This window comes from Lynx canadensis, chromosome B2, assembly GCF_007474595.2.
Source record: "Lynx canadensis isolate LIC74 chromosome B2, mLynCan4.pri.v2, whole genome shotgun sequence".
NCBI classification, from domain to species: domain Eukaryota; kingdom Metazoa; phylum Chordata; class Mammalia; order Carnivora; family Felidae; genus Lynx; species Lynx canadensis.
Window position 1 is genome coordinate 126,028,466 of NC_044307.1, and position 23,399 is coordinate 126,051,864.

General features: G+C 44.5%; 1 protein-coding gene across 1 annotated transcript; it reads left to right on the top strand.

Annotated features, from left to right (window-relative positions):
• Positions 1 to 1,673: 1,673 nt before the first annotated feature.
• ABRACL (ABRA C-terminal like) lies at positions 1,674 to 14,006 on the top strand. The gene is given in 4 exon segments (XM_030316465.1): positions 1,674 to 1,808; positions 5,005 to 5,071; positions 13,427 to 13,495; positions 13,498 to 14,006. Coding segments are annotated over 3 exon segments (288 nt in total). The 5' UTR covers positions 1,674 to 1,808; positions 5,005 to 5,010; the 3' UTR covers positions 13,656 to 14,006.
• The last annotated feature ends 9,393 nt before the right edge of the window (positions 14,007 to 23,399 follow it).

Here is a 23,399-nt window from a genome sequence, read left to right on the forward strand (position 1 = left end):
GGCCAAATAGCCAGGTCCTGCTTGGAGAAGTGTTCGATATGAGATCTTCTGAATTATGATTTTTAAGTACGTAGAACTCTGAATAGTACCAAGTGTACCCTCTCAGCTTTCTTTTAGTGAGGAAAAAGATAGGCCTAAAGGATCTGAGAGTCACCTTATACTTCATCTGACATGAGAAACCCAGGCAGATTAGAATCTTTTGGTGGTAGGAACAGAACGCATTCAAAGTCACGCCCCAAGTGCTTGGTATCCACTACGAAAGGGGTAACTAGAATACAGTTTGGGAAGCGGAGGGATCCGCGCAGCCTTGGGGACCTGGATAGTCACACCCCCCTGGGGAGGCAGTGTTTTTTGGTCGCTCTTATTCCATCACTGGGTCTCACTTCTCTTAGACTTTGCTTCTACCTTTCTGCCCACCTTCTGCTGCTCACCCCAGGGAGTTTCTGGCTTACTCAAGTGCTTGGCTTTCTGTGAGCGCCCATTTTCTCTACCCCAGCCTCAGTTCTCTCTCAGCTTCAGCCTTTCTATGGGATAGCTCATTCTCTGCTCTCCCCTTTCAATTTCCAAGGGAGAATCCGATTGCTTAGTTAATTATCAGAGTCCCTGTTTGGTGAGGGCTGTTTGTTTGTTCCAGGTCACCTTCTTGGATGATGGCCAGTTTATGGATTGTGTGCTCTTGGGTCACATGGTCACCACTAATCCAATCAGCTTCGGGAGGTGTTGGTAGTTATTAGTGCAACCTTTGCCTTAGGGAAGTTTGGGTCATTTCTCTGAGCAGGGCTTCAGTTTCCTTTTGTTTACTTTTCAAACTTTATTTATTTTGAGAGATAGCCAGCGAGAGAGAGAATCCCAAGTAGGCTCCAGGCTCTGAGCTCAGAGCTGAACTTCGTGGGCTCCATCTAACAAAGTGAGATCATGACCTGGGCAGAAATCAAGAGTCCCACCTTTATCGGACTGGGCCACCTAGGTGTCCTTCTTTTTGAAGGGACTCTCGGTATAGCAAGTATGTCTCTCTCTCCTTTTCTCTCCTCTTTCTTTCTGTCTTGCATGCTCTCACACGCGCGTACACACACACACACACACACACACACTGAGTAAAACAACAGTGACCAAAATAAAGGGAGTATGAATAGATTGAATTGTGCAGTTAAATGTAGGATACTGAATGAAGAGAAGAAAGTTATATTCACTCAGGATCAAGAACTAACATTGTCCAAACAAAATTTCTTTGCAGTAGAACAAATTAGTTTTCAAGAATACTCCCCCCTCCGCCCCCCCCCCCCATCAGTCTATCCTGCTGCCCTGTTCCTGGTTTTCTGGACACCCCCGCTCCTGGCATAGAGAACCAATGTCACGTTCCTCCTAGATCTCAGCAGTCGTCACGTTGTGGGCGCGTTCTTTCTTATGTTAAAAGAGAGAGATCCTGGCAGGAAATCAATGCCCAGGATCCGAGGTGGAGGTTGGGAATCATTGGCACCGAGTGGCGCGGAGGAACGGTGGCGCTCTTGGAAGTTCTGAGTCCGTATTCCTAGAAGCCTCGGGCGCCCCGCCACCTGCCGGGAGTCGGCCCCTTCTCCGGCTCTCCTCTCCCGGGTTTCCTTCTCATAGGCTTGTCCCTGGGAGTGTGGGCGGCCCCTTTCCCGAGCACTTAAACTCACCTCCCCCCCGCCCTCCTCCACACCAGCCTTTCTCCTCGCCTCAGTCACTTCCTTCCCCAGCCTCTTCCTCCTCGGTGAGTTGAACACATTAGCCAGGTCCCGACCGACTCTGCACCGGCTTTTTCCGAGAAAAGATAAAGAGGCGGAGAGGTGAGTGGGTCTCCCGGGAAGGTGATGGGCAGTCATAAAGGATGGACAGGGGTGTCCCGTGGAGGCTAGGCAGACGGGGGATCGGGGGCTGCGGGTGGGGAGCCGGGACCGGGAGGGACCGAGACGCGTGGAGGTTGTAACTGGAATTGGGCTGAGGCCCGGCAGAGGGGGTATCGGGTGGGCGCGCCCCTACGCCCCCAGTTCTGCCGACTTCCGCATCGGCTCACGTGACATCGTGCCGGCCCGGGATGGGGGGGTGGGGGTGGGGCGGGGAGAGAAACCGGTAGCCAGGTGAAGGCTTGCTCCGCGGTGCAGCGTGTCCGCTTTGCACTTGCCGGTGGCGCGGGAGCGCGATCTGCAGAGCGGGGCGGGGGAGGGCTGGGGGTGAGGGGACAGGCTCCCCCGAGGACTGCGGTGGCCCCGCGGCCGCGGACTCTGCGGCGCCGGCGGTGGGTGCGGTCCCGTAGGCTCCAAATCGTGGATGTGGAGGGTGGGGGTGGTGCGAGACCCTGGGGGCGCGGGGAGCCCCGAGCGGGGTCGACTGCCGTCACTCGGTTTGGGCGCTGGCTTTCTGGGCTCGCCGGGGCGCACCGGCCACCGGGGGAGCGCGGGGCGCGCGGCGCTGGCGCGGACTCGCGGAGACAAAGGCTTCCGGGACTCGGCCCTTCCCGCGGGGGCTGCCCCGGAGTCCGCGGTGCGGTCCGGGCCCCGACTCCCCCGCTCCCCAGCCCTACACTGGTGCGGGTGGTGACCGTGTGATGGCCTGCAGGGGACTGGGGCTGGGGACCCCTTCCGGGCCAGCTCCCAAACTTGGAGCAGTGATGACCAAATATGGAGCGTGTGCGCGCCAGCGGGCTGGCAGGAAGGAACCCGAGTCCTCCTTTGACCCCCACCAGCTGCTAGTCTGGGACTGCGAAGGACCGCTGAAAGAAGTGGCCAGCCCCCAGCGTGCCGCTGTACCGCCGGCTGCTGATTCCCAGGCGTCCCCACCCCAGCAGGCTTTATTCCTCGAACGTGAGAAAATCTCCGTGTATTGCCTCTAAACTTAACAAACAAACAAGACAAAAACTGTGAGAAGGTCATTAAATATATTAAGTGTATATTTCAGCATGTGTGCCAACCCTCCGACGTTCCGCTTTCTTTGTGGTGCCCACGCACAATGCCTAATTAGATTCTGACACAGTTAGAGGGCCCGACTAGCATCTGCCACCGCCTTCCCTTGAGCTTGAGCCTCCCACTGAAAATCTCTTTCTTCCCCTTAGACTTGCTCTGCTGATGGCCTCCTCATTGTTCTTGGCTTACCCCCAGTCCCAGGCTTCTGTCCTTACAAAATGTCATGGGCTTTCCAATGTGTAACAACAATGAGTATCCTGCCCCCCGCCCCCACTTTGTCCTTGCTAAGAAAATCAATCAATCATCAATCAATGCCAAATTATGTATGTAGCAATAGTTCCTAATCCTGTTATTTTCCTACTGGTAGGGTCTGGGCAGGGAGCCTTTCTTGCTTTGTAAGTGTTCTGCCTTAGTAAGTGCTCAGCATGCAGTATTTCAAACACGACTCACTATTATATTTAGCACACTTTGCATACTAACCAGGAAGAAGAGGAAGAAGAAGAAGAAAAGAAAAAAAAAAAGCCAGAATGATGTTGTAGAAACAGCATATGATTGTGGGACAACAGCATTTAAGTGAGACAGTTTCATCATCCGTAAAATGGCGATAAATAATAAATACTTTGCAAAGTTTTCTTAGGATTACATGAATTAACACAGATAAGGAGTTTCGTGTGTAATTAACTATACAAAAAATGCTGGTTGCTTTCCTTTCTTTAAACGGAACCTGCATACATCTGCTTAATTTGAGGCAGGTATTCACATTAATAGTGGGATTTCCTCGTTGAGTCTCATTATTAAAGGAGAGCTAGGTCTGAAGTGTGCTGCTGATTATGGGGGCGAGTAGGGGGGGGGGGTAGTGTTAAAGAGATAAATGTTCCAATCGGGAGGAAGCCAGAGAGTCAGAACTGGAGAGGATCATGATTCCCTTCGGCATTTGACTCCTTTTCCTGTCCAGTGAGGGCTAATTTCCTCAGTAGCCCTCACAGATCCATACTGCTGCCTCAATGCTACCAATAACAAGTGCAAACTAATTGTTGGTGTTGCTTGTTAGGAAAATGTTCTCTTATATGGCTCCCCAATCCGCTCTTACATCTATCCATCCTGCCCACACTATCACACACATGCATCAAGGGAGCTTTCATTTTAAAAAACAGGGGCAGGTCTCCTCTAGACTGACTTCATGGGTCAAGGGTCTTTAGTGTACAAGCCTGAAGAAGGCCTAGTGAACCAAGGTAGGTCTCTCCACTCCTATTGGTCCCAGACTCCTTTCAGAGATGAATGGTCCTCACCACAGGTCTCCATTGCCCTCAGGCGGTAGCGGGCACTGCCCAGGGAAGGATGCGGTGCCCTGCGTGTGACCCAGCAGCATCACCGCGCGAATCTAAGAGTATTAAAATTGCCCTGTTATTGATCTGCTTTCCCCACGAGTCCTCAGGCTCGGGGAAGGTGGGGAGTGTGTTCCTTTATCTTGGCACTCCAGCTTCTGGCTGAGGACCTGCCTCAAACGCGCTGTGCTTTTCCTCCTTTGCTTCTGTGTTTTTGCACACACTCTTCCCCATTCATAGAGCACCCTTTGTCGACGGTCTTCCCAGTTCATCTCTCTCCACTGACCTCTACAAAGTCCTCTGTGGCTTCCTCCTTTGTCCTCCCCTAATGGTTGGACTCACCACTCAAGTAATGCTATCACATTGCTATTTTCCAACCCACGTCTTTCTCTGTTCCGAACAGTGAGTTCCCTGAGGGCAGGTCCTGTGTCACTCGCCTTTGTAATTTTGGTGCAGGGCAGAGCACCATGAGGATGGGCTTAGAGTTAATAGTGGGTGCAAGGAAAATAGCTGCACTGTCCCCATTATCCTGTGTAGGATAGGAAGAGGGTCAGCCCAAAGGGAAAGATATAAAGAGGGGAAATGGAGGTAGTCTGGTGTCGTGTACACCACACAAGTATTTTTAGGAAGAGAGACATGGTAAATTAACAATGACAAATGCAACATGAAAAAAAAAAAAGAAATGGCCCTTGGATTTGGCAAGATGTGGTTAATGGGATATAGAAATGGTAATAATATAGACTTACTTTCTTCCTCAGGCAACAATGAATGTGGATCACGAAGTCAACCTCCTAGTGGAGGAAATTCATCGTCTGGGTTCAAAAAGTAAGTATGAGGGGCGCCTGGGTGGCTCAGTTGGTGAAGCGTCCAACTCTTGATCTCAGCTCAGATCATGACCTCACGGTTTGTGAGTTCAAGCCCCGCGTCGGGCTCTGCGCTGACGGTGCAGAGCCTGCTTGGGATTTTGTCTTTCCTTCTCTCTGCCTCTCCCCTGCTTGTGCTCGCTCTCTCGCTCTCTCTCTCTCCAAGTAAAAATAAATAAAACTTTAAAAAAATTTAAAAAAGTAAGTATTATAACACAGACACAGTATCCTGAGTTCAACTCAGAGCAAGAAGGACCCAATGAAAATGTCACCCAGGACGTCAGGACATAGTTATGGAAGCTCCGCCCTCAGCCATGGAGTGATTTCTGAAGACACAGAGCCTTGGGGATATTGTGATTCTTGATGTAAGGAATAGTAGAGTTATTTCATTATCCTTTGAACGCAAAGAAAATTGCTGTGCTTTTTAATCTGGCTGCATTGAAATCTGCTAATTAAATCATGGTCAAATTTTTTTGTGCCACACTATTAAAGTTCATCTGTTTTTGCTTTATCTTGCCACCATCTTATAAACTTCCAAATGACTACGGACTCAGATTGAAATTATATTAAATTGTCTTTATTTTCTCCCAATTCTTGAGTTTTGTACAGTCAAGTATTTTTATGTACATATAACTAAACTTTAGGTAATTAAAAAAATTTTTTTTTAATGTTTATTTATTTTTGACAGAGAGAGAGGCAGACAGAGCATGAGTGGGGCAGGGGCAGAGAGAGAGGGAGACACAGTGTCTGAAACAGGCTCCAGGCTCCGAGCTGTCAGCACAGAGCCTGGCGCGGGGCTTGAACTCACATACGGCAAGATCATGACCTGAGCTGAAGTGGGATGCTCAACTGACTGAGCCACCCAGGCACCCCTAGGTAATTTTTTTAAGTGAGCTTTTCCTTTAGCAGCATGTAAACAGCTACCGTGAAATCAGTGCCGTGTACAATTGGTAGTTTTAGTGTCCTTTTCCAAGTTGTGATGAAAGTAACTATTACGTTTGTAGCTTTAGGTATTTGCACATCTCAGATAAGAGATACAAGAGTTTGGGGGAACATTCTGAAAATTGTAAGAGCCATAGACATATTCAGCAACAACTAGGATAACGGAACTCTCAAGTTTTAAAATGGCATCACGTAAGTGACCAACAGCTTCTAAAAGTACCTCATAGGCCTGTTCCGTATTCTCTCTCACTCTCTCTCTGCCCCTCCCTGCTGGCACTCTCAGAAATAAATAAATATGCATTAAAATATTTTTAATAAAAATAAAATAAATAAATAAATAAATAAATGAAAAGTACCTCATAAGAGTTGTTTTGTCATCATAGCTTGACTCTTCTTATAGCTCTGTCTGCTTTCGAATCACAGATCACCTGAAATAAGACATCCTTGGAATCCCATTGAGCCATCAGTATCAAATGTCCCCAGTAGTAGTTCTCTACTGCTGTGGTAACACTACCACAAACTTAGCGACGTAAAACAACACGTTCCATATCTTAACTGTAATGGAGGTTGGGTGTCCGTCTTAGTCTGTTTAGGCTGTTGTAACAAATTACCACAGACTGGGTGGCTCATAAACAGCAGAAGTGTAATTCTCTCATATTCTAGAGGCTGGAAGTCCACCATCAGGGTGCCAGACCAGTGAGGTGAGAGCCCTCCTCCACTTGTAGATTTGTTGTATCCTCACATGGTGAAAGGGGCTGGGATCTCTTTGCAGCCTCTCTTATAAAGGAAGTGATTCTTATGACTCATGACCCTCATGACTTGAGCACCTCCCAAAGGCCCCACCTACCAATATTATTACCTTTGGGGATTAGGATTTGCATATGAATTTTGAGAGGACACCAACATTCAGACCATAGCAGATTCTGATAAGGGTCTCCTTGGGCTAAAATCAAGGTGTTGGCAAGAGTGTATTCCTTTCTGGAAGTTCTGGAGCATCTGTTTCCTAGTCTTTTTCTAGCTTCTAGGGTCAACCTGCATTCCTTGGTTCGTGTCCTCCTTTCTCCATCTTCAAAGCCGGCAACAGCTGGTTGTGCCCTCATATTACATCAGTCTGAGCCCCTTGTCTGCTTCTCCCTTCCATTGTTAAGGACACTTGTGATTACATTGGGCTCCCCAAGATAAGTCCAGGATAATCTCCCCATTTCAAGACCCTTCATTTTATCACATCTACAAATTTCCATTTGCCATATAAGGACACATACGGTTTCTTGGGATTAGGACATGGAAGTCTTCGGGGAGCAGTGTGGAGTGCTGACATTCAAATTCAGTGTGGTCCTAGAGAAGTAGATTATTGGAAGCTATAGTAATTGGGGCACTTAATAAAGCCTTGAATATCAGGCAAGACTTTGAAGTACAGGGCAGGTCAGTAAAGGAGGAAACGCATGAGCTGAATTTGGGGTGTTTGTGGAGACCACTAGGGAGGTGTGGAGAACGTAACTTACTTGGTTCTCCGATCAAACAAATGCAGCATCTTTCCTAACCCCATTTTTCTCCCACCCAGTTCACTACATCCACTTGATGGAAGTTTCCCGAGTCTTATTTTCCATAGTGATTTCTCTACCTGTGTTCCTCATTTCTACCTTTCCAATTTCTCCAGAGTTCTGTGAGGTCATGTTGCTCTTGGGAGTAGTACTATTGTTTAGATTGTTAACAGTATTAAAGATGTGTTTCCAAAGATTTGTAGGATTTTCTTCTCTCATAGATCTTTCTCCACGTTAGCCTAGGGTTTATTGGTCAGATTGAATTGCATTTAAAGTTCTAACCTGTACCCTAGAACAGTGTTATTATTCTACTAGGGCAAACTGAACCTGTACTTAAAATTAGCAACTTTCCAAACTAGGAGACCAAAGTGTAATTATCATAATTTCTGTGAGGATGAAACATTTCGAACTTTGCCACTTCCCCGGGCCTCCTTGACTAACTTGTTCCTGGAAATAGATGACTTATTGAGTTGGAAGGCATCTGTGGGGATATGTTATGGTTAACTATATAAATTGCGTCTGGGATAATTTTGACTAATGTAAATTATGATTTAGATTAATTATTTTTAGACTAATCTAAATGTGATGTACTAGGTGAAGTTGGAAATTGATGGATTTAGTTGTATCTATTTTTTTTTTTTTTAAATAAAGTCCTTTAAAGGACACCTGGAGGGTGCCTGGGTGGCTCAGTTAGTTGGTTAAGCAACCAAATTCGGCTCAGGTCATGATCTCACGGCTTGTGAGTTCAAGCCCTGCGTCGGGCTCTGTGCTGACAGCTCAGAGTCTGGAGCATCTTCAGATTCTGTGTCTTTGTCTCTCTCTCTCTCTGCCCCTCCCCTGTTCACACTCTGTCTCTCTCTGTCTCTCAAAAATAAATAAAAATTAAAAAAAAATAAAAAAAGGAGAAGGACACCTGGGTGGCTCAGTCGGTTAAGCATCTGACTTCGGTTCAGGTCATGATACATGGTTCATGAGTTTGAGCCCCGCTCTGACCAGGCTCTGTGCTGACAGCTCACAGCCTGGAGCCCGCTTCAGATTCGGTGTCTCCCTCTCCCTCTGCCCCTCCCCCACTTGTGCTCTGTCTCTCGAAAATAAATGTTAAAGAAAAAAAAATAAAAAAATAGAATAAAATAAAGTGTTTTTATTTTCATCCGGTAGAAAAAAAATAAGTGGATAAAGATTATCTGGAGATTTAAATTCTTTCATTCAGCAAATATTTCTTGAGAGCTGCCTTTTGTGCTCAAGTACGGGACATGTGGAAATAAATAAAATTCCATCTCAGCCCCTGTGGGCCTCTGTAAGTAGTGGGAAGACAGGCAGATCCACTGGACGCTTGTATTGGGAAGTGGTTAAGAGCGTGAGCTCTGGAGTCAGACTCTTCAGGAATGAATCCCAGCTCCCTTACCACTTACTGTGTGACCTTGGGCACATTGCTAAACGTTTTTGTGCCTTGGTTTCCTTATTTGGATAATAATACTCTATTTCAATGATTCAAAGACACTTTTCCCCCCATACTATTTTTTTTTTAAGTTTATTTATTTATTTATTTATTGAGAAAGAGAAAGAGAGAGAGAGAGCACACGCATATGCTCTCAGGGGAGGGACAGAGAAAGAGGGAGATGGAGAGAATCTCAAGCAGGCTCCACACGGTCAGTGCAGAGCCTGACATGGGGCTCGAACTCACTAACCATGAGATCATGACCTGAGCCAAAGTCAAGAGTCGGACACTTAACTGACTGAGCCATCCAGGTGCACCCTCCTCCCCTCACTTAAAAATCTCCAAAAATAAGGATGCATCTTATTATACATGGTGTGCTATGGTTAAATTGGCAGTTTATTTTTAAGAGAGAAAGACAGAGCACGAGCCAGAGAGGGGCAGAAAGAGAAGGAGACACAGAATCCGAAGCAGGCTCCAGGCTCCGCACTGTCAGCCCAGAGCCCGATGTGGGGATCAGACTCAAAAACTGTGAGATCATGACCTGAGCCAAAGTCGGATGGACGCTCAACCTACTGAGCCACCCAGGCGCCCTTGGCAGTTTAATTAGAACATAAAATAATGGCGTTTCTTGCAACCAATTGTGCCTTACCTTTCATAAAATGAGGATGAAGTGAGTTTTAATTGCTGAGTTAAAACGCGCTGAACATTTAAGTGAGTTAAAATGCACTGAATAGTTCTAGGAACATAGCAAGTACTCAATACACATTAGCTGTTACTATAATTGATGGTGAGTGCTTTGATACATACTTAATTTTATAAGAAGTTATTAACTCAACTGAGGGAATCACAGAGGACTTCTCAGAAAAGGTGACGTTTGAGCCCATTCTGGAAGAAAAAGAATTTAGCTAGAGAAAGGGGTCTGGGATGCTGGGCAGATGGCTCAACATGGGCACAACTGCTAGGGCACAATCTCTCATGTCACCCTGGGTAACAGCAAGTCGTTGATTTTGACTGGATCAAAAGGTGCGAGAGAATGATATGGCAGAAGACGAGGGGAGAAGGAGTGCAGGGCCAGAGAGTGAAGGGTCTTACCTGCCCATGCCATGGGCATCACTATTTGAAGGTGGTAGGGAGCCATTGGGAGGTTAAAGTAGAAGAGTATCAACCAGGGTACCCGGCTGGCTTAGTCAGTGGAGCCTATGACTCTTGATCTTGGGGTCATGAGTTTGAGCCCCGTATTGAGGGTAGGGTTTACTTAAAAAAAAAAATCACTCGGATTGGCATCTTAAAGGTTTCTTTCACATTTTTTTTTAAATTTTTTTTTTCAACGGTTATTTATTTTTGGGACAGAGAGAGACAGAGCATGAACGGGGGAGGGGCAGAGAGAGAGGGAGACACAGAATCGGAAACAGGCTCCAGGCTCTGAGCCATCAGCCCAGAGCCCGACGCGGGGCTCGAACTCACGGAGCGCGAGATCGTGACCTGGCTGAAGTCGGACGCTTAACCGACTGCGCCACCCAGGCGCCCCTCTTTCACATTTTTTATTCTGCACCAATATGGAGGACGTACTGGGGACAGACATGGAGAAAGGGAAGCTGGTGAGGAGTCTTGCAGTTAGTTATCCACAGGAGACAACTCCAGGCTGAACCAAGAAATTAATTGTCAATGGAGAGGAGACGAGAGCAACAGAAGATACGAAGGAAATGGAATCACTTGTGAGATTGAAGAGTGAGTGGGCAGAGCTCCAAGATTACACCCAGGTTTCTGCCTTTGGTGCCTTTCAAAAATTTAACCTGAATTGAGAATTTACCCTATGTTGAGCTCTCCATAAAAGCCTTTATGTCCAGGGGTGCCTGGGTGGCTCAGTCAGTTAAGCGTCTGACTTCAGCTCAGGTCACGAGCTCACGGTTCGTGAGTTCGAGCCCTGCGTCGGGCTCTGTGCTGACAGCCTGGAGCCTTCTTCTGATTCCGTGTCTTCCTCTTTCTCTGTCCTTCCCCCATTCACACTTTCTCTCTCCAAAAATAACTAACATTTAAAAAAGAAAAGAAACAAAGCCTTTATGCCTAATCTATCTTTTCATCTTTGCAACAATCCGTGAGGGGTACTTTGACCTTCATTGTATAGATGAGGGAAGTGCAGCTCAGAGCTTGGAGGCCCTATTCAAGGTTACCCAGCAGCTCCTGTTATTTCCGTGACCAGTAAAAGGTTCTTATTGCGAACAAAGGGTCCTGCCACTGGAAGTTGAAAAGTCAAAGTTTAATTTTTTTTTTTTTAATGTTTTATTTATTCTTGAGAGAGAGAGGGAGAGAGAGACAGGGGATGAGTGAGGGAGGGGCAGAGAGAGAGCGGGACACGGAATCCGAAGCAGGCTCCATGCTCTGAGCTGTCAGCACAGAGCCCGATACGGGGCTCGAACCCACAAGCAGTGAGGTCATGACCTGAGCCGAAGTCAGACGCTCAACCGACTGAGCCACCCAGGCACCCCATTTGCACTCCTTTTAAAGGTCAGGGCCAGTGCTGCCTCCTCCATAAAGTCTTCCACTCCCGTTCTAGCCCAGAGTCATGTTGCCTTTCTCCAAACTGCAGGGGGTTAGTCTTGGCTCCTTACTGGACATCCAATCACATACTGCTTTGCACTGTCGCTTTACTTACTATGTGTATATTTCTTATTTCCTTGTGGGAACTAAAGCCATTTCTTCGAAAGCTAGAAAGTGGCTCCACACTTCCGTCTACCTGCCTCCAGTGCCCAGCACTGATTGATTCTTAACCAAAGATCCACCTTTTGTTTACCTTATTTTCTAAAAAAGACTTAATTTTTTAAAGCAGTTTTAGACTACAATAAAACTGAGAGGAAGGTACAGAGATTTCCTGTATACCTGTTATCCCCACACATGTATAGCTCCCCCCATTATCAGCATCCGCCACCAGAATTGTGCATTTGTTACAGTCGATCATCTACATTAGCACATTAACACATCATCAACCACAGTCCGTAATTTATGATTCACTCTTGGTGGTGTACATTCTGTGGGTTTGGATAATGTATAATGACACGTATCCCATCAGTATAGTATTTTACGGAATGTATTCACTGCTCTCGAAATCCTCTGTGCTCTGCCTGTTTGTCTCCCCTGCCCAACTCCTGAAGCCCACTGATCTTTGTATTTAATTTTATCTTTTTCCTTTGTTTTGCCTTTTCCAGAATGTCCTGTAGTTGGAATCATACAGCATGTAGCCTTTTCAGATTGCCTTCTCTTAGTAATATTATATTTTATTTCGAGATAGGGAGCAGAGCAAGCATGGGTTGGGGAGGGGCAGTGGATGAGAAAGAGAGAGAGAGGGAGGGAGGGAGGGAGAGAGAGAGAGAGAGACAGAGAGAGAGAATATTAAACAAACTCCATGCCCAGCTGGGACCCCATGGGTCCTCATGGGACCTCATGACCTGAGCTGAAATTAAGGGTCAGATGCTTAACCGACTGAGCCACCCAGGTGCCCTGGTGCCTGGGATTTCTTCATTTTTTTTTTTTTTTAATGTTTACTTTTGAGAGAGACAGACAGACAGACGGACACAGAGAGAGAGACAGAAGACGAGCAGGGGAGGGGCAGAGAGAAAGGGAGACACAGAATCCGAAGCAGGCTCCAGGCTCTGAGCTGTCAGCACAGAGCCCGACGTGGGGCTCGAAGTCACAAACCGTGGGATCGTGACCTGAGACGAAGTCGGATGCCCAACCGACTGAGCCACCAGGCTTCCCAAGGGATTTCTTCATTTTTAAGGTCACCAGTTCCTTCCTAGGAGTACTGAGTGTGTTAGAGCACACTTCAGAGAAACACCACTCCTGACCTAAAGGTTCTCCAATATTTGTTATTTTTATTGATTCAGCAACGCCACAATTAAAAAATCAAATATAGAGGGAATGGGTCCACAGTAGTAACACTGTGACACATTGACTTTTTGTAAATAGCCAGATGACATGAAGGCTAGGAGGTGTATAACACAGTGTACTTATTCCGCCACTTTTTGGATCTGGCAAGAGATTACGTCTGATTGAGCGTGAACTGTTAAATTGTAATCTTGGCGAATACAGTTAGATTTTTTTTTTTAATGTTTTTATTTATTTTTGAGACAGAGGACAGAGCATGAGCAGGGGAGGGGCAGAGAGATGGGGAGACACAGAATCGGAAGCAGGGTCCAGGCTCCGAGCTGTCAGCACAGAGCCCGACGCGGGGCTCGAACTCACGGAGTGTGAGATCGTGACCTGAGCCGAAGTCGGACGCTCAACCGACTGAGCCACACCAAGGCGTCCAGATGTTTTTTTTTAAGATTAGGTAAATCTGCCATTTATGGGGGCAAGAAATAGACTTTGCATTGACTAACACTGTATTCTCTCAAATTAGATGCTGATGGGAAGTTAAGCGTGAAATTTGGGGTCCTCTTCCAAGACGACAAATGTGCCAATCTCTTTGAGCATTGGTCGGAACTCTCAAGGCTGCCAAGCGAAGGAAGGTTGTTACGTACCCAGGAGAGCTACTCTTGCAAGGTGTTCATGATGATGTAGACATCGTATTGCTGCAAGATTATGTGGTTTGCATATCTTTGTTTATTGTTATGTTTTGTTTCTGGTAAACTGGAATATTAGGTCAAAGGACACACGTGAGCATACTTGATGTATTTTTATAGAACTTTGAAAACAAAAGGAGACTCTTATTTTAAAAGTCTGCCCTTTTTTATACCTTGAGAAGAATTTATGTATTACACTGTAGAATAAACAAAACCTATCATTTTTCTCAGGAATCTGGTTGGAAAATGGGGGCTCTGAGGCTTTTCTGGTGGGGGTGCAAGGTGTTTCATAAATCATTCTTAGATAATTTCTACAGATATTTGACATTCCATCAAAGCAAGAGGCAGAACTGAAGATCAGCTCCCACAAGGAATATTGTACTGTTTATGTAATAAAAACATACAACGATATTAAAATTGTCGTATTGCCTTATTTTGTCATTTAAGATTTATGTGCCTCTCGGGGCGCCTGGGTGGCGCAGTCGGTTAAGCGTCCGACTTCAGCCAGGTCACGATCTCGCGGTCCGTGAGTTCGAGCCCCGCGTCGGGCTTTGGGCTGATGGCTCAGAGCCTGGAGCCTGTTTCCGATTCTGTGTCTCCCTCTCTCTCTGCCCCTCCCCCGTTCATGCTCTGTCTCTCTCTGTCCCAAAAATAAATAAACGTTGGAAAAAAAAAAATTAAAAAAAAAAAAAAAAAGATTTATGTGCCTCTCAAAATCAAGTTTTTTGCATCAAGATTAGGTAACTGCAACAGAAGTTATCATAATTGGAAGAAAAAGTTTCTGAAACTACAGAATTTTTACAAGTAGGGGTGCGTGGGGCGCCTGGGTGGCTCAGTCATTTAAGCGTCCGACTTTGGCTTAGGTCATGATCTCACAGTTCATTGGGCTCTGTGCTGACAGCTCAGAGCCTGGAGCCTGCTTCAGAGTCTGTGTCTCCCTCTCTCTCTGTCCTTCCCCTGCTTATGTTCTCTCTTTCTCCTCTCTCTCAAAATAAATAAATAAACATTAAAAAAGAAAAGTAGGGTTGTGTTATGATTGGGCCCTATAAAAAATATTGACTTTGATGTCTATTATGTGCTTACCACTGAGGGGCTGTGCCAAAAGAAATGTAACCTAAAACTTCACTTCCTAATTGGATGAGTTAGATTCACCTGACACAATGTAGAAAAGTCTATAATTGTGTATTATAGCCTATGGTACAGAATCGAAAACGATACAGAATCTCAAGAAGGGCAAATCCATGAAAACCATGATGGTTGGGAAAGGTATCCTAGAAGAGTGAGAGAATTCGCATGATTGGAGCTGATTATGCAGCAGGGAAGAAGCTGGGAGGGGTGACCCTGATGTCTCAGGTGAGGTAAGACAGGGACACGAATAAGCAAGGCTCGCTCTTGTGACAGGTCAGATGTCAGGTCGACTGGAATGCTAGGGAGAGAGGTGATTCAGACTGGATACACAAGGTCGAATCTGGGAAGCCAGGGAGAGGAGTCTGAACACAAACTGGAGCAGAGAAATTGCATGATGAAAGCGATGTTGGGGCACCTGGGTGGCTCAGTCGGTTAAGCATCTGACTTTAGCTCAGGTCATGACCTTGCGGTTCGTGAGTTTGAGCCCCGCGTCGGGCTCTGTGCTGACAGCTCGGAGCCTGCTTTGGATTCTGTGTCTCCTTTCTCTGCCCCTCCCCTGCTCACGCTCTGTCCCTCTCTCTCAAAAATAAATAAACTGAAAACAAATTAAAAAAAAAAAAGAAAGAAAGAAAGTGATGTTTTGTGAAGGTAGCCGTGGCGCTGGTAACTAGGGAGGGTTGTAGACAGCAAAGATGCAACCAGAGAAGCCAGCTAAAACACTGCTCAGGAATCCATGGGGACAGTGATAATGGAAAAGCAGAGGGAGGATGGACTGACTCCAAGCACATTTTTAAAGTTGAAACTCATCAATACCCTTTCAATTACGACAAGACCCCAATTCAAACTAGATTAAACAACAGCAGTATTCACTGGCACTTCGTAGTCCTCGCTAACATTTACAGAGCATTTGCTATGCTGATCCTCATACAACTCTGTGAGTAGGTATGTGTTACCTCCCATTTTTATAGATGACGCAAGAGATGCACAGAGAAGTTAAACAGCTTGTCCAAGTGCACCGAGCCAGAAATGGGCAAGTCAGAATCATCTGGCGCAAGTCCGGGGATGGGATGGACTTAAGGAGCGACTGGCTGCAGGGGGTCAGACAGCGTCAAAAGTCTCTGGCTTTCCATATTGGTACTGATGCCTCTTTGCTTCAATCTCATTCTCTTTCTACTTTAAACAGCCTTCCTGCGTGTAGCCAGGAAGATGCCTGCTGGTAGTTGCCGATTCACATACTCCTAGATTAGCAACCCTAGTGGAAGGAGAATCTGTTTTACCTAATTATGAATTCTAGGAGAGGAACCCTGGCCCCACCTGCAGCACGAGCCTACCCCTTTGACCGGTAACAAAGGAATGCCAGAGGAATCAGGTACGGTGAATTGACAGGCCTAGGTCACATGCTTGTTTCCAAGGGAGGATAGGGTAGGTATTGTGCTTTACAGCCTCACCTCAAAGAGCAGAGGGGTAGTTCCCCACCTCCCCCCCCAAAAATTGGATGCTCGGTATATGGGAACAGCATAAGTTTCCTATGTAAGAGCCCTTTTGGAGGATGAATCCCTTAGAACAGTGTGGCAGAAAATAAAAGATAAAGGAGAGGACATGGTTGAAAGCCACACCAGATGCGGGGTCAGTGACTGAGAATAACTTATTTAACAGAGATAGAATTAGATGGAGCAGGAGGGCGGTTTTCGAGTTTCATTTGGGCCTGGTGAACTTGAGGTGCTTAGAGTGGAAAAGTGTAGAGAGCAGGTGAGGATTTGGTTCTGGAACCAGGTGAACGTTCAAGAATATAGACAGGCTTGAGAATTAAGGTTCAAGACTGATTTCATCTCAATTTTGATGTGGGCAGATAACCATAATTCTGCCTTTATTATTATCATCAAGTTGACATTTTTATTATCGGGCACTTAGAAAACACAAAAGACCCACTGTGCCTGGGTGGCCCAGTCTGTTAAGCATCTGACTTCTTGATTTCGGCTCAGGTCATGATCTCACTCACGGTTCATGAGTTTGAGCCCCATGTAACAGCACGGAGCCTGCTAGGATTCTCCCTCTCCTTCTTTCTCTGCCCCTCCCCACCCTCAAAGTAAGTAAATAAACATTAAAAAAACACACAAAAGCATATAAGCTATAGGCTAAGAAATTGAAGCAACCCTTGGAGGAAAGCAGTCTGGGAAACTCCTATATGAAGTGCTTTTTGGAGAGGAGGTTGACCTCATGTAATCAGACTTCCTTAAAAAATCTGCAAAAGTTAAGTTGAAATAGTTACTCAATCTGTCACTTTGTTTAGTGTCTTCGTGGTCACTATTAAGCGACGTTTTAAAATTTCAAGCCCTAATGATTAGATTTGGTAAGTTTCCCAGAAAAGACATATCCACATGATTGTTTATTTGAGAAAACTGACAGCATTAACATTCTTATCTACTACTGACATTTGTGATACAGTTTTACATAGTTTCCTTCCGATTCGAGAGAGTCAATTCCTTTGTAATGACTTCATTTTTGGATAGTTCTTATTTGGATCACGGTCTTAAACATTCAAAATCATAAATTTGTGTTCTTTTGAGCCAGATTTACAGTGAAAATCATCTTTCTCGACCATAAATTACATTCCAGGTAATCATCTCAGTAATGAGTGCCATTGGCTATAGGTGGGTGGGAGTTAGAAATTATGAACAGTTGTACACAAACAATTCCTCATCCAAAAAAAAAAATGTATAGTGTCTACTTTTCCCAAGTCACTGTGCTAGGCATTAGGGGATATTAAAGAAAGGCAAAATAAGAATAAACAAAATTTGATTCCAGTCTTCAAAGAGAAACAAACGATTTGTACAATGTATATTAAATATAGTGGAAGCTTTGGGTAGGTGATCTAGGAGACAGATAACACAAATGATGAATTGTTCCCAGGGAAACTGGGATGAAGTGAAATTTGTCTTAAACAGCAGAACGATCGAGAAGCACTTTTCTGGTGCAATGGTTTCAAATGAAGAGAAAGGCAAGTGGCTTAAGGTAAGGAAGGAAAGGAATACTGTGAGCTGAGGCTGGAAAAAAGGTTGGGGCATGATTTTGAACTCTTTAGAAGAAACAGTTCTAAGAGTATGTATTAATAATGGTGAATTATAAAGAACTGTTAAAGAAAACTTCTATAAAATAATGTGGCAAGTGCTACTGATTATGAAGTGACTTTAAGTTGTAAGTTCCGTAATAGTGCTATTTTGTATATTGTGATTATATAAGGCAATCTATAATTATAGCTTATCATCTTTATAGAGAATGACCTTTAATTGAAAATTTGACTACATTGACCACTTTTGCTCACTCAAATTCCCTTAAGAAATCCAAGCACCCCCTGTGTCTTGGAGACATGGCTTAAAAATAAGTTACAGAACTATTGACTTGAGGAATTTGTCGTAATTGAACACAACATCCCAGATTTCCCAGGTGTCTGGGCTACTTCCTATGGTTCCAGACAAGGAGAGAAAGAGCTATGGACTGATAGACAAAATACAAACATATGTGATGTCAAGGGAATAAGCCCGCTTTTCTGTGTGGCATGTGGTACTGGATTTATTAATTTATAGCCTCATACATGTAGAAAAAGTCATGAGAGAGGCATGCACCTTTAACTTATTTATCGTCAAATAGTCTTGGAGTTTCCTCTTTCTTAACAAAAGATGTAAATAACTCTTCGAAGAAAACTCACTCCTCAAAAGCCTTTTAAGATGAGAAATCAAAAATGACCATATTTTTCTAGAAGACAATTCCATACGACAACCCCTTTCTTGTGGTTTTTGTTTATCTCTACAGACTCAACAAAAGGTTTCTTTCTTTCTCTTTCTTTCTTTCTTTCTTTCTTTCTTTCTTTCTTTCTTTTTTGCGAGAGAGAGCAGGCGAGCAGGGGAGGGGCAGAGAGAGGGGGAGACAGAAGATCTGAAGCAGGCTCTACGCTAACAGCAGAGAGCCAGATGAGGGGCTCGAACTCACAAACTGTAAGATCATGACCTGAGCTGAAGTCAGACGTGTAACTGAGCCACCAAAGCACCCCTCAGCAAAAGGTTTCTTTAATTTTTTTTGTTTGTTTCTATAGTTCTCCTTTTACGTTTCAGTGAGAATTAGTGAGAATTTAGTGTTTTAGTGAGACATTTTTGGTTAGAAGGAATGGGGACAAACTTAGCTAGTTAACAGGGATTAACTATCAGGATGTATACAAGGCAATTAGGAAGATAAAGTTACTCACTGAAATCCGAAGACAGTGCAATGTGCCCACAGGCAGGGGCTTCTGGAGACGAGGGACTCCTAATCAGACAGCGTCAGAAGAGCTTCTGTAGTTTTTCAACATCTTGGTGCTCCAGAGATTGTGAGTCAGTAGATCTGGAGGGGCCTCGGCGTTTCCAGGAGGGAAATATCCTAGCATGTCCCAGACTGATTTGGATGGGCAGCTCTAGGGAAGAACCCCTCCTCGGTGCATTCCAGCATCGCTGTTAATACCGCTCAGCTGTGTTCGTGGAGCCACTTTCCAGTTGCTTCTCCTCCCGCTTCCAATTAGCTTCCTCATCCTCTGTCTTTTCTGCAATTCATAGCTTCTACGTAAGTTTTCCTTTGCTCCCTCATGGCTTGGATTTATTAGTGTCTGTTCTTGCTGCTAGCTGTCCCATGCGCTGTATGTCTGTAGGTGTAAATTAAACGCTTAATAGGACGACTCTGACTTGCTCGGTTTGCCCTTAGATGTCAGAACGGCTTGTGCCAGGCCACCCACTAGGTCAATGGCAAGCTTAAAAAAGTACTTGGTCAGCTTCACTTCCCCGGGCCAATCAGGTTTGACTAGGAGGATAGGTGGGCGGGGCATAGAACTCAGCGCTCTCTATTTGTTAACAAGGTCTGTGAGTTGAATTGCCTGCGGATCTGGCAGGTAATGTGATCGCATTCTAAGGATTTCCTCAGGTTCTCTGTGATTTATGATAGACTATAAACACATTAACTTTCAATTTGGAGGATATGTACCCCCCCCCTTTAAGCATAAAAAATAAATAATATTTCCTTGGGGCTCCTGGGTGGCTCAGTCAGTTAAGCAACCGACTTCTGCTCAGGTTGTGATCTCAAGGGTTGTGAGTTTGAGCCCCGCATTGGGCTCTGTGCTGAGAGTGCAGAGTCTGCTTCGTGTTCTCTCTCTACCTCTCCCTGCCCCTCCCCTGCTCTCTCTCTCTCTCTCTCAAAAATAAATGAATAAACTTAAAAAAAATTTCCTCGACATATTAGATGTACTTTTAGAGTCCATGATTAAGAAATATATAACACAAAACATACAAAATACAGAAAGCTACTATGACTTCAACAAAAGTTTTAAGAGTTTGTATGTTTTTTTAATGTTTATTTAATTTTGAGAGAGAGAGAGAGAGAGAGAGAGAGAGAGAACATGAGTGGGGGAGGGGCAGAGAGGGAGATACAGAATCCGAAGCAGGCTCCATGCTCTGAGCTGTCAGCACAGACCCCCCCCCACCCCCGACGCAGGGCTTGAACCCATGAACTTCGAGATCATGACCTAAGCCGAAATCAGTCGCTTAACCAACTGAACCACCCAGGCGCCCCTGTTTTGTTTTTGTTTTGTTTTTTAATATATGTTATTTTTGAGAAAGAGAGCACAAGAGGGGGAGGACAGAGAGAGGGAAAACAGAAGATCCTTGAAGTGAGCTCTGTGTTGACCGCAGGGAGCCCGATGTGGGAATCGGGCTCATGAACTCAAGATCATGGCCTGAGCTGATGTCAGTTGCTTAACCGACTGAGCCACCCAGGGATCCCAAGAGTTTGTATATTATTAATCGTGAGAGTAATGCTTGCTCTTTAAAGACAATAGTACATTTATTATGTATATAAGGCATATCATTTATCCACAGAAAATGCCTGGTGCCCGTATAATTTCTTGGGCTCCTTGAACTAACTCTGTGGCGTCTTAGGAGTGCTCAGCCCACAGGTTAGAAATGACTTCGTGGCACAATAAGCTCACATCCTGTAGCAGGAAAGCCTTCGTTTGAACCCCGAGGTTTACTACTCACTAGCTTCCTTTCTCAGAATCAGTGGTGGTTCTACATTTCCTCTCCTTGAATCTGGGCAGGCTTGTGACGACTTCAGCAAGTAGAATGCGGTGAAAGTAATGCTAGTGATTTTTGAGGAAGTAATGCTAGGTCCCAAATGGTCAAAGAGCAACTACCTGACACTTGTAACGCAATGTTCAGAGGGAAAGCAGGGCTTTAGCGATGCTTGATCAAACAAATCAGTGATACCCCTAAGATCCTGTTTTGTTTCTTTCTGTTTCTCCATTCTGCCTTTTGTGATAGCAGTTTCATTGATTTCATTCTAAGTCTTTCCTTCTGGTCAAAAAGTAGGTGCCAACGATTCCTGGGGTGACATGGGCCTTTGGGGAGAGAGAGAGAGAGAAAGAGAGAGAGCGAGTGACAATGGGGCTCCAAATTTGTAAAAGTAGCATTAGTAGACTGTAGCTTCCAGTGATGTTGTGAAGTCAGGTGGCATGCTAATTCCTCAACACTTACGTGACTTTCTTTATTGTGGAAAGTGGAAACTTTTATGATCTTTTTATTTCTAGTGTTCTAAAGTTTTGCTGGTATGGATAATTGTTTTAGCTTTTATTTTGGGCATCGGACTGACACCTTCCATCTGGACACTTAGGTTTTTTTAGTGTGAGGAAGTTTTCTTGTGTTATTTCTTTGATCATTTCTTTCCCTTCATTTCTTCTGTTTTGTTTTGTTTCTTTCTGGAACTGTTTTTAGGTGAATGCTGGGCACTACTGCATTGATACTCTGATTTTCTAATGATTTCCTCCAATTTTTTGTCTCTTTCCAATCTCCTTTCTAGGAGATTTATTTTGCTTTATTGTTTAAAATTACTAGTTACAATTATATTTTGATATTTTAATGTCCAATTCTTTTATTAAAGGATAGCATTCTGTTCCTGTTTCATGTCTCATCTCTCTGACGATATTATGGTTTCATCAATGTTTTCTTCTACTTTCTGTATTGTGTCTTTTAACTGGAAGTTTTGGGTTTTTTTCCTCTTTGTGTGTATCTGTTTTTTTGTGTACTTTTGCTGGAGTATTCCTTCAGACAACCTAGAAATCTTTGGCTCTCTATTAATATTTAATAGTCAATCACTAAAAAAATTATAGGAGGTTTTGGGATGGTGAGCAGTTTTTGCTAACATGTACTAGTGAGCTTTGCTATATGGCAATCCGATGGTAAGCAAGCTTTTCATTGTCAAAATCCCAAACATCAACATTGTAGGGTTCCCCCCACCCGAAGCCATTTAGTTTCTTCTGAGAAGGATTCGGCTATTTTCTGCCTGGATGGATCCCATAGGTGCTAGCATTCTGGAAGCAGAGTAAGGGCACAGGCTGAGGGTCCTACTCTTCAACCAGCAAACTTTATTTACTCCTCTGTTTTCAGCTTTGCTCTCTGCCATACCTGGGGTTCTCTGTTACAGAGATACTTCCTCTCAATTTTTCCAGAGACCTTGGACCCTGTACAGTGGGGAGGAGGGATAGATTTTTGGGTTCATGGAGAAGGTCTACCAGCTCAGTATGTAGATGATTGATCACTCTCCCTAATTTCAGTCACACATTTCATTTCGGCTTTAAGGGTTCCCTGGAAGAACCATGTTCAGGGCTTCTCTGGGGCTCTGTGGGGGTTGGCTTGGCTCAGCTTGGCTTGGCTCAACTCCTGCTAGTGTCCCTCCCTCTCCATAGGTGCTTAGGTGGCATCTTTCTCAAGTCTGTTATCATTCTTCCATCTGCTTTCCAATCTCTAGAGATTATTAATGTCACTCATCAGCTATTGTATCCCCTAACATTCTCTTTGTCTTTGTGACTTTGTGACTTTTTTCACCTATTTGCTACAGTTTAAGAGCAGGTTTCTCAAGTGTGTAAAAAAAAAAAAAATTCCACTTGGCCCTCAGATGTGTTAAAAAAAAAAACAACAAAAAGAACAGATTCAGGAGAAAGAGTTTTACCATATTTAGCTGGAAGATCTCCCCCTTTTTCTTATTCCTAAACTGTTGTCTCTAATCGTTTTGCTCTAAGACTCCCAGATCTAAAGTGTAGGAACCCCAGAGTTCATTTTTAGCTCTACTTTGTCATCAGCTGTGTTGGAGGTCACTGTCATGCCAATTTTCCAGCCTATAATACATCTGTAGCCCTCTTAAGGCAAGCTTTGCTTGATTATTGCTGCATCTGAATCCTTCAACCTCCAGAACACTCAGGCAGGGATGATCAGGAAAGCAGGTGTGGGGTACCAGGGAAATCTCAGAAAGAACTCGTCCTTGGAAGATGTGGGATTTAGGAGACTGGGAATACAATCGAGGCTTATCACATTTTATTTCATGCGAGTGTATTCTAAGAAACAGACGAGGAAGTGTAAGAAGCAAAGGAGAAGAAATAGCACATCATATCCAGAAATGGTAGATCTTACAAAATTAAAAAATGGGAATAGAAAACATAAGATAATTATTTAAGGACTGATTACAGAATATATTGGGCATCTCTTTATCTAATTGTCAAGCAATTCAATAACAATTATCTGTCTCATTAAATAGGTGCCAAATTAACTTTGTGGAATGCACTATTTGATTAGAATAATAAACAGTCTGCACAGATATTCAATATTTATTGTTTGT